The sequence below is a fragment of the Apteryx mantelli genome, chromosome 4, assembly GCF_036417845.1.
Source record: "Apteryx mantelli isolate bAptMan1 chromosome 4, bAptMan1.hap1, whole genome shotgun sequence".
Taxonomy (NCBI): Eukaryota; Metazoa; Chordata; class Aves; order Apterygiformes; family Apterygidae; genus Apteryx; species Apteryx mantelli.
Genome location: NC_089981.1, coordinates 87,001,201 through 87,014,312, shown reverse-complemented (window position 1 = coordinate 87,014,312; position 13,112 = coordinate 87,001,201). Strand labels below are relative to the sequence as shown.

General features: G+C 61.9%; 1 protein-coding gene across 1 annotated transcript; it reads right to left on the bottom strand.

Moving 5' to 3' along the window:
- Nucleotides 1–38: 38 nt before the first annotated feature.
- NID2 (nidogen 2) lies at nt 39–12,798 on the bottom strand. The gene is made up of 18 exons (XM_067295174.1): nt 12,604–12,798; nt 11,384–11,692; nt 8,178–8,410; nt 7,300–7,733; nt 6,988–7,137; nt 6,654–6,902; nt 6,362–6,562; nt 5,574–5,798; nt 5,348–5,491; nt 5,002–5,121; nt 4,680–4,901; nt 3,612–3,781; nt 3,324–3,453; nt 3,049–3,220; nt 2,399–2,556; nt 1,657–1,780; nt 859–971; nt 39–778 (listed from the first exon to the last, which is right to left on the bottom strand). Exons 1-18 carry the CDS (start codon nt 12,796–12,798, stop codon nt 768–770), a joined length of 3,360 nt encoding a protein of 1,119 aa, XP_067151275.1. The 3' UTR covers nt 39–767.
- Nucleotides 12,799–13,112: the final 314 nt, after the last annotated feature.

The following is a 13,112-nucleotide window of genomic DNA, read 5'->3' as shown; positions in this document are numbered from 1 at the left end:
CCCCTACAGCTGAAATATTTAAAAACTGGATCCAAAGGGAAACTTAAAACAACCATTTTATTTAATTATTGAAGTAACCTAGAAAAAGTGAAGCATTACAACTTAAATGGTATTTCTGAACATGTATTGGTCTACATTGGGTAAGTCTCTGAAGGCACTTAAAAACCAACAAGCATGAACAGATTAATTCTAGCATATTCTTCTAATATAAATACTAAAAGACATGCATTGAGGCAGTGTTGAAAATATAAAATTGTCTTCTGGAAAAACTTTAACGCTTTTGCCATATCACGTAACTGTTTTGTGCACTTTCTGAACATACACAGTCTGTCTTCAGGGCTGCAGGTTATTTAGACCCAGCAAGATACTGCATCCAAAGCTTTCCATATGCTCTTATTTTTGGTTAAAAAGGACCTGTTGGTCGGATTGTCAAAGTATTAAAAACTAATCCATTTTTCTCCCAATAAAATAAAACATTTGATTAAGACAGCTACATTTTAAATTTGCTTGCATAAGCAAAAGTTAGAGTAATGGCCTAAGATTCACAGGACCATTTTCTGTAATATATCAATGTTTTTCATTTAAAAAAATACAGTAGTAAAGACTTGAGGTATAACTTCAAAAACAGTTGATAATCTTTTGCAGGAAAGTAGGTCACTTCATTGGCCTTAGCGAAGGGCTTTTGCCCTTAGCTGTATGCAGTGATAGTTTTCTGGGTCTCATGTTCTTCTGGGTGCAAGGGTGGTTGTTTCCTGAAGTAGTATTTACTATTTTCTTGCTGCAGAGAGAAATTGGTATATTTTTAAACACATTTTTAACACAGTAATCAATATAACAAAAATAAAAAGTGTTTTTTACCTCCGGGGCAATAGGGATAAACCGCAGTTATTCCATAGAGATGCGATCGCTGCTCTGGAAGATACTCATCAGTAAAGGCACCAGTATCTTTATTGACAGCTATCACGCCATCCCTATTGATAAAGAGGGGAAAAGTGCTTCAATCATCTGTGAAACATCTTTGTTTCATCTGTATGCATTTAAGGATGGAGGCAACCAAAAAGATCTAGTCTCGAGACTTTTGGGAAAGAAACGCGCCCCATGGAGCTGACGTGGTGCTCGTTCAGTGCGTTGCGCTGGTGGTGTAAGGAGAATCCCCCAGCCAGCCTTGCGAGGAGAGATTATCTCCCCGAGACTCTCGTCCAAGTGGGGCAAGAGCTTAAATATTTACTGTAATCTGCTTAGATTTAAGTTTTGAAAACTTCCAGCTGGAGTGGGAATAGAGGTGAGTCCCCGATGGCCCTGCTGCCGAGGGCCAGGGCGGGGGGGGGGGGGGGGGAAGGACTTGGGACCGAATCCCTTCTTTGACTTAATCCAGATGCGGAAAGCCGTGCCAAGTTTTATTTTAAAGAATACTACTGCTGTCGGTCCCAGGAAGCTGGGCTGGTTTCTGCGCAGCTCTTCGTTGCGCTGCGAGATGTCCCAGCAGCTGTTCCCCAACGGGGCCCTGCAGGAGCCCCAGGGCAGCGCTCCAGCGGGGTTTCGGCACTCGCTTGGGATTTCGTTTGCCGGCCAGCGTGACTCCCGCGGCGAGTGGAGGAGGCTCGGGGGAGCGCGGCCCTGGCTCGGGGGAGCGCGGCCCTGCCCCGGGCTCCTTACCGTCTCCAGTCGGTGTGGTAGAAGTGGTTGGCGTAGCTAACGATGCTGAAGGGGTAGTTGAGGTTGTTCTGTACGACGCGTCTGCCTGTGCCGTCCGGGAGCGTGCACTCCAGGTTCTTCGTTCCTTTTCAAATGCAAATTTAAAAAATATATATGCTCTTCAACTTATTTTCTGCAGCAGCTGTCCAGGCACAGGGTGCGGTACGAGAGCAGCTCGGGGGCAGGACCTCCTTTGGGGCAGGAAGGGGTAGGTGACCAGGTACCACGTTGCCGGAAAGGGGTTTGCTTAAATAAGGCTGTGCCATACAAACCAGAGCCCTCCGAGCTAGCCCTGCGTGACGGGCCGGTTCGTCGCAAGGATCATACTGCGAGAGCAGACAAGCCAGTTAAAAAAATAGGGAAAAAAAGGTTTTTGTGTTTTCCCTACCCTGGGGCTGGGTTTAACTAACTCTTATGGCTCGCAGCTGTAAGTCACTAGAGGGTAGAGGAAAACACCTGCAGGTTAAACTTGTTTTGGTGTGAAAACACCTGCCTTTATACAAAAGGAGGAAGTTGAGAGATTTTGTGTGTGTGTATCTGGTGGTAAATTATCCACAGAGTTAGCCAATGCATTTAACTGGCCTTTTTGAGCTAAAAATTGCCAAGCATAGAGTTGACTGCAAGCAGCAATGGGATATAGCCGGGATTTTGTCTTGCAGCTCAGTGAGTTTCTGGTCCGATCGGTCCCGGGTGAAGAAGTTACCTGCATCCGCCCAACAGAGCAGCTTGGAGAAGGGGTCGAACGTCAAGCCGTTCGGCAGGCCGATGTCCTTGTTCACCAGGATCCTCCTGTTGGCTCCGCTGACGGTGGAAGTCTCGATTTTCGGTGCTTCGCGATTCCAGTCAGTCCAGTAAAGGTTTCTATAGGAAATAATTATATAACGAACAGACAGGACCCGCCAGACAGATCTGGTGGGAGATCATCAGCTCCTTCTTAGTTACTGGCTCTTATCAGGAGGGAGGGCCTGGGTTTCTCTTTAGGCTGCCTGGAATAGCTCTTAATTTGATTTGAAAGTCTCTAAAAGAGAAGCAGAACCATGTCAAACGTGTTTATGACCCAAACTGCAGTTCCTAGACGAGGGCGAGTCTTAGGAGCAGCACGTTTTGTATCGCAACAGCACCCCAGGGGCACAGCCTGCGTTTTCAAACCCCGAGCAGCTTTTAAAGCTTTTAAAAATAACGTGTGTCCTGACCCCAAAAGAGCAGGATTTGCCAAATCCTGGATTATCGAATAAAAGGGGAGGAAGGAAGAGAGCCGGTGCCTCCTGCGGGCTGTGCGACGGAGATGGGCTGCCCTAAAAATACGGTTCCTACTGCAAATTGGGCGCCCACCGTCCCCAGGCTGCCGCTCACCCGCGCACGGGGTCCACGGCGATGGCCCGGGGGTTGACGAGCTCCGTGTCGAAGAGCACCCGCCGCTCGGAGCCGTCCAGCCGGGCTCGCTCGATCTTATCCAGGCCGCTGTCGGTCCAGAACACGGCTCTGCGCAGGTGGTCCACGGCCAACCCCTCGGGGCTGAGCAGCCCTGCCGCAGGGGGGGGGACGGAGGTGGTCAGCGGCCCCGTCCCTGCGGCCCCCCCCCCGCTGCACCCGGGGGCGAGGGGGGTGTTCGGCAGCGAGCGGCGCACCTGAGCTGATGACTGGCTCCGGCTCCGCGCCCGGCTCCAGGCTCGCACGGTTTATGGTCCGGCCGGCCACGTCGGTCCAGTAGAGCATCTTCTCCCGGCAGTCGTAGTCGATGCCCACCACGATGGAGCCCTGCCGGGGCGGGAGGGCGTCGGGTGAGCGCCCGCCTGGCGAACGGGCAGCGGGGAGGCCCCGGGGTGCTCGGGAAGATCCAGCAACCTGCTGGTACTCGGGTGCCCCCCCCCCCCCACGCCCCCACCCCGGCCCCGCCGCCCCGGGGGATACGGTACATGCAGCGAGAGCAGGGTCTTCGCCGCCTCCTTCTGCAGCCGCGTGCCGTTGAGCGGGAGGTAGCCGATCTGCTGTCCCTGCGCGTAGAGCAGGAAGGTGCCCGCGGCCGGCGGGGACACGTCAGGCCGCGGCGTGGGCTGCACGCTGGGCGGCGCGACGCTGGGGAGACCTGGCGCACAAATGGGGTGTGTGGGGGGGGAGAGAGATGGCTCGGGGAGCATCGGCCTCGGGGCCGACACACCAGAGCCACGCAGGGGAGGGAAGCGGGGTGGAGAGAGCAGGTGCATGTGTGTGGTTTCACGTGCAGAGAGCTGGAATGTGTGCATGCTCATGCGTGTGCAGAAAGCAGGGATGCGTGTGCATTGCAGCAAGCAGGGACACGTGCACGTTCACGTATGTGCAGAGCGCCGGGATGCATGTGCATTGCAGAGAGCAGGGACATGTGTGCACATTCACGCGTGTGCAGAGCGCCGGGACGCGTGTGCATTGCAGCGAGCAGGGACCCGTGTGCACGTTCACGCGTGTGCAGAGCGCCGGGATGCGTGTGCACGTTCACGTGTGTGCAGAGCGCCGGGACGCGTGTGCATTGCAGCGAGCAGGGACCCGTGTGCACGTTCATGCGTGTGCAGAGAGCTGGGACGCGTGTGCATTGCAGCGAGCGGGGACCCATATGCACGTTCACGCGTGTGCAGAGCACCGGGATGCGTGTGCATTGCAGCAAGCAGGGACCCGTGTGCACGTTCACGTGTGTGCAGAGCACCGGGACGCGTGTGCATTGCAGCGAGCAGGGACCCGTGTGCACGTTCACGCGTGTGCAGAGCGCCGGGATGCGTGTGCATTGCAGCAAGCAGGGACCCGTGTGCACGTTCACGTGTGTGCAGAGCACCGGGACGCGTGTGCATTGCAGCAAGCAGGGACCCGTGTGCACGTTCACGCGTGTGCAGAGCGCCGGGACGCGTGTGCACATTCACGCACGCACAGAGCCAGGCCGCGTGCACGCGTGTGCCGGACCCAGTGCCGTGCCGAGCCATTTGCCGCGAGGGGCCGCGAGCCCTGGGCGCTCTTACATGGCGGGGGGCTGCCGGGCTCGGAGCGGGTGCCCTGGAGCTCGCGGCCGCTCTGGTCCACGCACCAGCAGTAGCCGCTGTCGCCGTGGCACTGCCGCGGGGCGAAGGCCCCCGCCGCGTCGCACTGCGGCACGTACTGGTCGCCGCGGGGGCTGCCGCCGTAGTGCTCCAGCAGGCTCTGCCGCCAGCGCTCGCACAGGCTGCGGGGCTGCTCCGCGGGCTCTGCGTGGGGGGGGACGTCACCGTCACGGATGCCCCGGCGCATGGGGAAGCGGGGGGGGATACCCCACGGGAGCGGGTGCCGGTGGGGCAGCGGCCGTACCGGCGGCGCAGCGGAAGCCGTCGCCCTCGTAGCCGGGCGCGCAGCGGCAGGAGAAGGAGCCGGGGCTGTTGGTGCAGGTGGCCGCCGGGTGACAGGGGCCGGCGGCACATTCATCCACGTCTGCAGGGAAGAGGGGACACGGGGCAGCTCCGCCGGACCCTCCCCCCCTCCCCACATCCCAGTTTGGGGGTCCCCGCACCCGGGATGCATCCTGCCCCCCTGGAGCACCCCTCCCACGGCTGCGATTGCTGCAGCCCAGCGATGCACCCGGAAAGGCAGCGCCACCCCGCGCCCCTGCCTCAGTTTCCCCATTCCTGGGGATGCCGGACCCCCCCACCCCACTCACCTTCGCAGCGCCGGCCGTCCCCGCGGTAGCCGGCCGCGCACTCGCAGGCGTAGTCGGAGCCGGGGCCGGGCCGGCAGCGGGCGGCCGGGTGGCAGGCGTGCGTGCCGTCGGCGCAGGGGTGCGCGGGCGCCCGCTCCGCCTCGTCTGCGGGGAGCGAGGGGATGAGCCGGGGGGGGGGGGGGCTCTGCCGGCGCCCCGGTGCCGGGCGTGATGCCGGCGGGCTCACCTGCGGCGGGGCTGACGCGGCTGGCGGTGGCGTAGCGCAGCGCCTGCTCGGCACCGTCGTAGAGGGCGAAGACGCGCTCGACGCGCAGCCGCTGCCCGGTGGGCGGGGGGCGGCGGGCGTGGGGGCAGCCCGCGAACGTGATGTTCTGCCGCAGGCGGTACGACAGGGTCCGGTTGCCGGCGTCCGAGGTGAGGACGTACTCCCGGTGAGCCGTGGACGTCGCCCCTGCGGGGGGAGGAAAGAAAAAGCAAAAAAAAAAAAGAAAAGAAAAAAAAAAAAAAGAAAGCAAAAAGAAAAAGCAAAAGAAAAAGCAAAAAAAAGCAAAAAAAAGCAAAAGAAGGAAAAAAGCAAAAAAAGCAAAAAAAAAGCAAAAAGAAAGCAAAAAGAAAAAGCAAAAGAAAAAGCAAAAAAGCAAAAAAAAGCAAAAGAAGGAAAAAAAGCAAAAAAAAGCAAAAAGAAAGCAAAAGAAAAAACAAGAAAAACAGAGGAAAAGGCAAAAGAAAAAGCAAAAAAAGCAAAAAGGAAGCAAAAGAAAAAGCAAAAAAAGCAAAAAAAGCAAAAAGAAAGCAAAAAGAAAAAGAAAAGCAAAAGAAAAAGCAAAGGAAAAAGCGAAAATAAAAAGCAAAAAAAGCAAAAAAAAGCAAAAAAGAAAAAAGAAAAAACAGAAGCAAAAGCAAAAGCAAAAGGCTCCGCAGCCCCCGCGGCAGCGGGCTTTGCGCCGAGGCGCACGCGCGGCCCCCGGGTGCCCGGAGCGGCGTGCAGGCGCGCGCGGCGGCGGCGGCTCCTACCTGCGTCGCCGTAGCGGTAGAGCTCCGTGTAGGGCGCGACGTGCACGGCGACGTCCTCCGGGACGAGCGGCAGGCGGCCCTCGACGTGCGTCCGCAGGCGCAGGTGGCCCTCGGGCCCCAGCCCCTCGGCGCGCTGCGTGACCCGCACCGTCTCCTCGCCGGGGTAGAAGGTCACCTCCAGGTGCTGGGTGAAGTCGGCGCCTGCGCGGCAGCAGACGGCGGGCGGCTGCGGCATCGCGGGGGGCTCCGCGGCCCCGCGCCGAGCCGAGCCGCGCCGGGCGGCAGCGCTCACCGGCGACGCTGAAGCCGTTCTCGGAGCCGGGCTCCTCGAGGGCGAAGAGCCAGCCGAAGAGGCCGCCGACGGGCGCCAGCGGCAGCAGGGCGCGGGCGGCGGGCCGCGGCACGGGGCTGGCGGCCGCGTAGGCTCGCCCCTCGCCGCCCACGATGTAGGCGTGCAGGTCGACGTCGCCGAAGCGCACCGCCTCGCCAGCGCCCACCGCCAGCCGCCCGCTCACCTTCCCGTTGAGCCGGTGCACGGCCCCTGCGCGGGCACACGGAGGGATGCTGAGCACGGGGGACGGCGGACGCCCCGCCGCCGCCGCCGCCCCGCGCGCCGCCCCGCGTACCTTCGGGCAGGCACTGGCGCCCGTTGCCGTAGTAGGTGGCCCGGCAGTGGCAGCAGGAGCCGGTGGCGTAGTCGGTGCAGACGGCGTGCGGGGAGCAGCGCCCGCCGTGCCCTCGGCACGTCTCCTTGCCCGCCGCGCTGTAGGTGAAGGCTGCGGGCGAGCGGGCGCCGCCGCGCTGAGCCCAAGCGGCAGCAAACCCCGCTGCAAGCACCCGTCTTCCGGAGCCCGCTTTGCTGCTCCGTGGAGCTCCTGGCCCTTTTCGGGAGCAGCCGAGCAACCCCGGACGGGTGGCAGGCGTTCAAAGCCACTCACCGTCCGCGTTGAAGCTCACGTCCTCCTCCACGCCCACGCCGTGCTGTCCGTAGCGTTGGGAAGAGGGATCTGCCGGGTGGCTCCGCGCAGTGTCCCCCCGGCGCGGCAACCTGGCCGGCCCCGGCGCTCCGGCATCCGGGTCCGCATCCGGGTGCGGACCGCGGTCCCGGTCCTCGGCCGGCGGCGGGGGCGGCCCCTGGGCGGCGATCTCTGGGAGGCTCCCACCGGGCTCCGCTCCGCTTTCCCGCGCCGGCAGGGTGCCGGGTGGCAGCGCCGTGGGCGCGTGGTCGTCCTCGCCGTACGCGGCGGCAGCGGTGGTGGCGGTGGCAGCGTCTGCCACGTGCCCCCCGCCGCCCGCCGGCACCACGTTGGCCAGCGGGGACGCGCTGCCGACGTGGAAGACCCACACGCCGGGCACCATCACGTTGCTCGCCCTAGGGGACGGCGGCCACCGTTGGGGCAGCGGCGCCAAAGACACCCGCCTGGGCACGCCGCCGGGCAAGAGGACCCGGCCCCCCCCACGCGACACCACCCTTCCTGGCGCCTCCGAGCTTGGACCCACAAACCTGGCTGGAGAAAGCACAGCTGCATCTCTATAAAACGCTTTAGGGATACATTTTATGGCCTTCTCCTGGCCGGCTCGCTATGACTTTGGCCAACCACGTGCACCAAGGGCTGGTATCCGATGCTGGTGAGATGCCACCACCCGGCTCAGCAGCTGCCTTTGTGAGTGTGGGTGGACACCCTCTGCCCCGCACAGCCCCAACCACCATGGTGAGGGTGCCCCATTGCCCGGCTAGGTCTCCCAGAGCCACTTGTGGTCCCGAGGTGAGAAACCCCCCTCCCCAGGCCAACGCGGCCCCGAAGGCGCTACGTACTGGTAGAGGTGCTTCAAGGCCCGCTCGCTGCTGGCCACGCTGTAGAAGAGCCCTTCCCTCTTCGGGTTGTCGCCGTCGCCGCGACTGAAGCCCACCCTGGCGGGCAGCTCCAGGTGGACGTTGTAGGACTCTTTGGGCCGAGTCCCGAAGAACTGGAGGCCGTCATCGGGGTAGAGGAAGATAGCGTAGGCGTCTGACGCGTTGTAGGCCACCACGGCCTGGAACGTGTTGAGCTGCGGGAGAGGGAGAGCGGGACACACGGACAGACATGACAGGGCAGAGGCAAAGCAGGCACCACCACACCTGCCCCGAGCTGACGCCCCCGTGGAGGACACCACAGAAGACTGGATTCAAACCCAACGCTGGGGACTTCTTCTTCGGACTTGGATGCAACGCATCTGCAGCCATAAAGATGGGGTGGCATCCAAGGGAGCTAAAAACCCCAGGACTGGGGCAAGGTTACCACGAAAGCTGGGCTGCATCTCTGGCTGCCGGGATGTTCAGAGGGGGCTTGGGAATCCTGGCCATGCCCAACCTTCAGCTCCCTCCAGGCACCTTCTCCCTCAATCGGCTCCTTCTGGAGAAGTCCAGAGACCGACTCTGTCCCAGCAGGGATGGCCCGGCCCGGCAGAGCCTTGGAAAACACCTTCATTTCACGCTGTGAAATTGTGCATGGGGACACTGTCTCTTCCTTAAAACACCAGCGGAGGATCCTGTCTCCACCGAGACCTCCGCTGCGGGACCCCGCTCACGCACGTCCGTCCGTGCTGCCCCGACACCAGCAGTGCTTCTCCGTCCTCCCGCCGGCAGCGGAGAAAAAAACAGCACGCCCCGCATTTCCCCCAGGGAACAATTTCGGCTCGGTTTCCTCAGGAAAAAACATGCCGGTGCCTTCCCCACGCCCATACATCCCGCTATAGGCGCCCCGCACCGGCCGGCAGCCCCACGTGCGCCCTTGGGGGGGGGGAGAGAGAGAGACGGCACCAATCCCCCGCTGCCCGCTGGGCTGCGGGCCCTGCACAACCCTTACGAGCCACCGGAGAACCCACACAAGCGGGCGCCGGGGGCTGGTTAAGGATTTGTGAGGGTTTATTAAAAAAAAAAAAAAGCAAAAAAGCAGCAAAAAAAAGCAAAAAAAGAAGCCCCCTCCCCGGGCTGCTCCGCTGCTGCCTCCGGCCCTCGCCCGCCCGAGGCTCCGACGCTTCCCGCGCCGCAGAGGCCGGCGCCTTCGGGGGCTTTTCCGGCGTGGGCCGAGGGCGGGCGGATATAAAGAGCGCTTGTCGGGATCGCGGCACACAGGCGCATTCACGGCACCGTCCGTCCCCCCCCTCCCTCTGGAGGCCCCCGGCCGAGCCCCGAGCCGCGGCACTCGCTTCCAGAGCCGAAAAGGGCAAATTCCACCCCGAACGGGGCATCGTGCCAGAGCCCCCGCAGAAGCGGGGTCAGCTCCCGCCGCCGCGGCCCCGGAGGGAACCGGAGCGAATCCCCGGCTCTCCCCGAGGCGGGCGGATTCGGGAGCCGCCGCGGCGCCCTCCTCGCCCAGGCTTTCGGGGAGGAAGGCTTGGAAGGATAAGCCCCGACTTTGGGCAAGCGGGCGGCCTTCGTGGTCAACGGTGGGTTTGAACAGCGAGAGGAGAAGCGTTTCGATGGCTGGCAGACTCAGCCCAAAAAAAAAAAAAAAGGGAAAAGTGGTGCTGGGGGAACTTTTCTGCAGTTTTCACCCAGGCCGCAGGTGAAAAAGAGGGGAATTTTGGAAAACACGCACAAACTGCATTTCCATACGCCTTGAATGAAACTTTCCCTTAAGGGTCTCATTTCAAAGCAAGACTTTTTCTTTTTTTTTTTTTTTGGGGCTTTAAAACCTGATCCAACTTTTTCGAGAGGAGGAAAAAAAAAAAAACACAAAAAAAACAATCGCGCAGAGAAAACGAGGCTGCGTTTTTGATGTCTGCAAGGTCACCGGGAGGCCCCCGACGGCATTTCTCCGGTTGCTTTCCCGCTTTTTAGAGAAGAGGAAAAAATGCGTTCCGTCTCCTTCCAAATTCTTCGCCTCGCCTCGCACCGACCCAACACGCAACGGTCTTGACCTATAAATCTGCCGGTGTTTTTGCTCAGGAGGGTTTTTTTTTTTTTACGCCTTTCCGCCCCCAGTTCAGCGCAAAGAAGCCCTCCCCGCGGCAGAGCATCCCCGTCGACCCCCAGCTCCTCGACGAGCCATCGGACTAACGAGGCAGCCCTCGGCACAGCAGCAATTCCTGCCTGCCCGGGCCATGCCGAGATAGGGCCCGCGGATAGTCGGAGCCGGCAGAGGGACCGCGCACGAGCAGCACTTGTTTTCCAGACTCAAAACCGCAGTGGAAACTCTGAAGGCCGTTCCTCACCGGCAGGGTTAACGAGCGTCCTGGGACACAGAACGTGCCGGCAGAAGGAGGCGGAGAATGGAAGCGCTGATCCCGAGGCCCCACCGAAAGGTCTGGGTCATCCCTAAGCCGCATCTTTGCCCGGCTCCTCCGGGCCCAATTCCCATCCGCTCCGCAAATCCCGAGTCGGCAGCACCGCTCATCTTTGCAGTTTGGGGTTTTGCCTGGACACCGCGGGAGCTCCTGAGCGCCGCTAGCTCACGACCTCCCGGGAGCTGAAGGCAGCCTCCGAAGCCTCCTGTGCTCCTCAGCAAAGCCAACACGGAGCTTAAGGACTTCAGCAGGCTTCAGAAACAGCCGAGTGCCCCAAAAGCAGAGCTTGGAGAGCCCCTTCCCCACGCACACCCCCGCCGGACCGAGCCAGGGGTGGTTTGCACACCCGGGGGCCCGCTCAGCACCCGCTCAGACCGCTCAGGAGCAAGGGACTCCCCAAAGTCACTGTCACCCAAGGGCAGGGAGCCACGGTCTCTGCCAGGCTCTCTGCGTCCAGCCCGGTGCTGCTCTCCAGTGAGGAGAACCACACCACCGTCCTTCTGCCGCGGGGATGCTCTACCCAATCCAGGTGGGGACCTTGAGTCCCAAGGCTAGAGACCCTGAAACCCACCAAAGCCACAACTCTGAGTGAAGAGGACAGAGGCTCCCTGACTCCTCTGGTCCCAGTCCAAGCCTGGGGCAACCATTCAGCTGCCCAGAAGGAAAAGACTCAATGTTTTGGGTGCTAACCAAGGAAGACTTATCCTCCCATGACATGTAGTTGGGAATCCAACATCGGCCCATTGCCCTCACCTTCTTGGAGGGCTCCGTGTCCTGCGAGACCTCCTCGTAGGCGCCCACATCCTCCCAGGTGGCGAGGAACGCATCGGTTGGCACGAAGGAACCGGCCGTCTGGGGGAACCCAGCCCGGATATAGTCCGCAGCCTGGTTCAGCACATCCAAAGAGTCGTCCTGCCGGTAGTAGATGTTCCCTCTGCCGCCAGTGGTGTCGATGTCGGCCAGGAAGGGAGCGATGACAGGGAAGTCCGTGGGGAAATCGTCATCCACGTACTGGGTCTCTCTGGGGAAATCCTGGGTGGAGATGACCCCGTTGGTCCCCACCTGCAGGGAGAGAGGCACAGGGTGTTCAGAGAGCGGCCCCCACCCACCATCCCCACAGCAGAAGCACCTCTGCCACCGGTCCCACCAGACCCCCACCTCCCTCATGCCCCTGGAGCTGGGCTGAGGGCTGGGAGCCAAGCCTGGGGGAGGGAGAGCGTGCTCTTCCAAGGAGGAAACAAAGACCTTGGGCTTCTCCGTCCCCCGGAGAGCTGCAGCTCATGGGCTGTCCCAGCTGCAGCCGCTCCTCGCGGAGCAACAGCTGCAAAGGAAAAAGCCCTCTTGTTCCTCCGCAGCCAGAGAAACCCGGAGGCAGGACGCAGCGAGAGCGGGGGATGGAGGGAGAGGAGAGGCCTTCAGAGATGAATGGAGAAAAGGCACGTGTGGAGGTGCAGGGTTGGGCGGCATGGACAGAGGAAAGGCACATGGACGTGCAGAGATGAGGGGGATGGATGGAGAAAAGGCACGTGGAGATGCAGGGATGAAGGGATGGATGCAGAAAAGACATGTGGAGGTGCAGGGGCGGAATGAGAAGAGGCATGGGGGGATGCAGGGATGGATGGAGAAAAGACACGTGTAGGGGTGCAGGGATGGGGGGATGGATGCAGAAAAGGCAGGTGAGGAGGTGCCCGGATGGAGAGGAGGCGCGAGGGGCTGTTGAGAAGAACGGCTAGGAAGAAAAGGTGCGAGCAGAAGGAGGGACGGAAAGATCGAGGGACAGAGGGATAGACGGAGAGGCAGAGGGATGGAAGGAAGGAGGGACGGAAGGAAAAGAGCTAGAAGGACGGAGGGATGGAGGGAAGGATGGGGGGCGGAAAGACGGAGGGACGGAGGGAGGGATGGAGAGGCGGAGGGATGGAAGCGGGGAGGAAGGGACGGAAGGGAGCGGCGGCAGGCCCGGCGCGGGCACTCACGTAGAGGCGGCGGGCGGCGCGGCCGTAGAAGGGCAGGTCGCGGCGCAGCGGCACCGCGGCCGAGCTCTCGTCGTCGCCGGGGCGCAGCCGGGCGTCGCCGCGGGCCGCGCCGTGCGGCAGCAGGGCCCCGCGGGGCAGCGCCGCCGCCGCCGCCAGCGCCGCCGCCAGCGCCGCCAGCGCCGCCGCCGCCCGCATCCCCGGCCCGGCCCCGGCCCCGGCCCCGGCCCCGGCCCCGGCGGGGAGCAGCGCACCCCACGGGGCGCCCCGGAGCCGGCGCAGCGGCGCGGACCCGACGGGGCGCACCGGAGCCCAGGGCAGGAACCGGATCCCACGGGCGCAGCCGACCCGACGGCGCGGACCCGGCTCGGCGGCGCGGAGCGGACCCGGCGGAGCGAACCGGACCCAGCGGCGCGGAGCGGACCCGGCGGAGCGAACCGGACCCGGCGGCGCGGACCGGACCCAGCGGCGCGGACCGGACCCAGTGGCGGGGACCGGAGCCGGCGGGACGG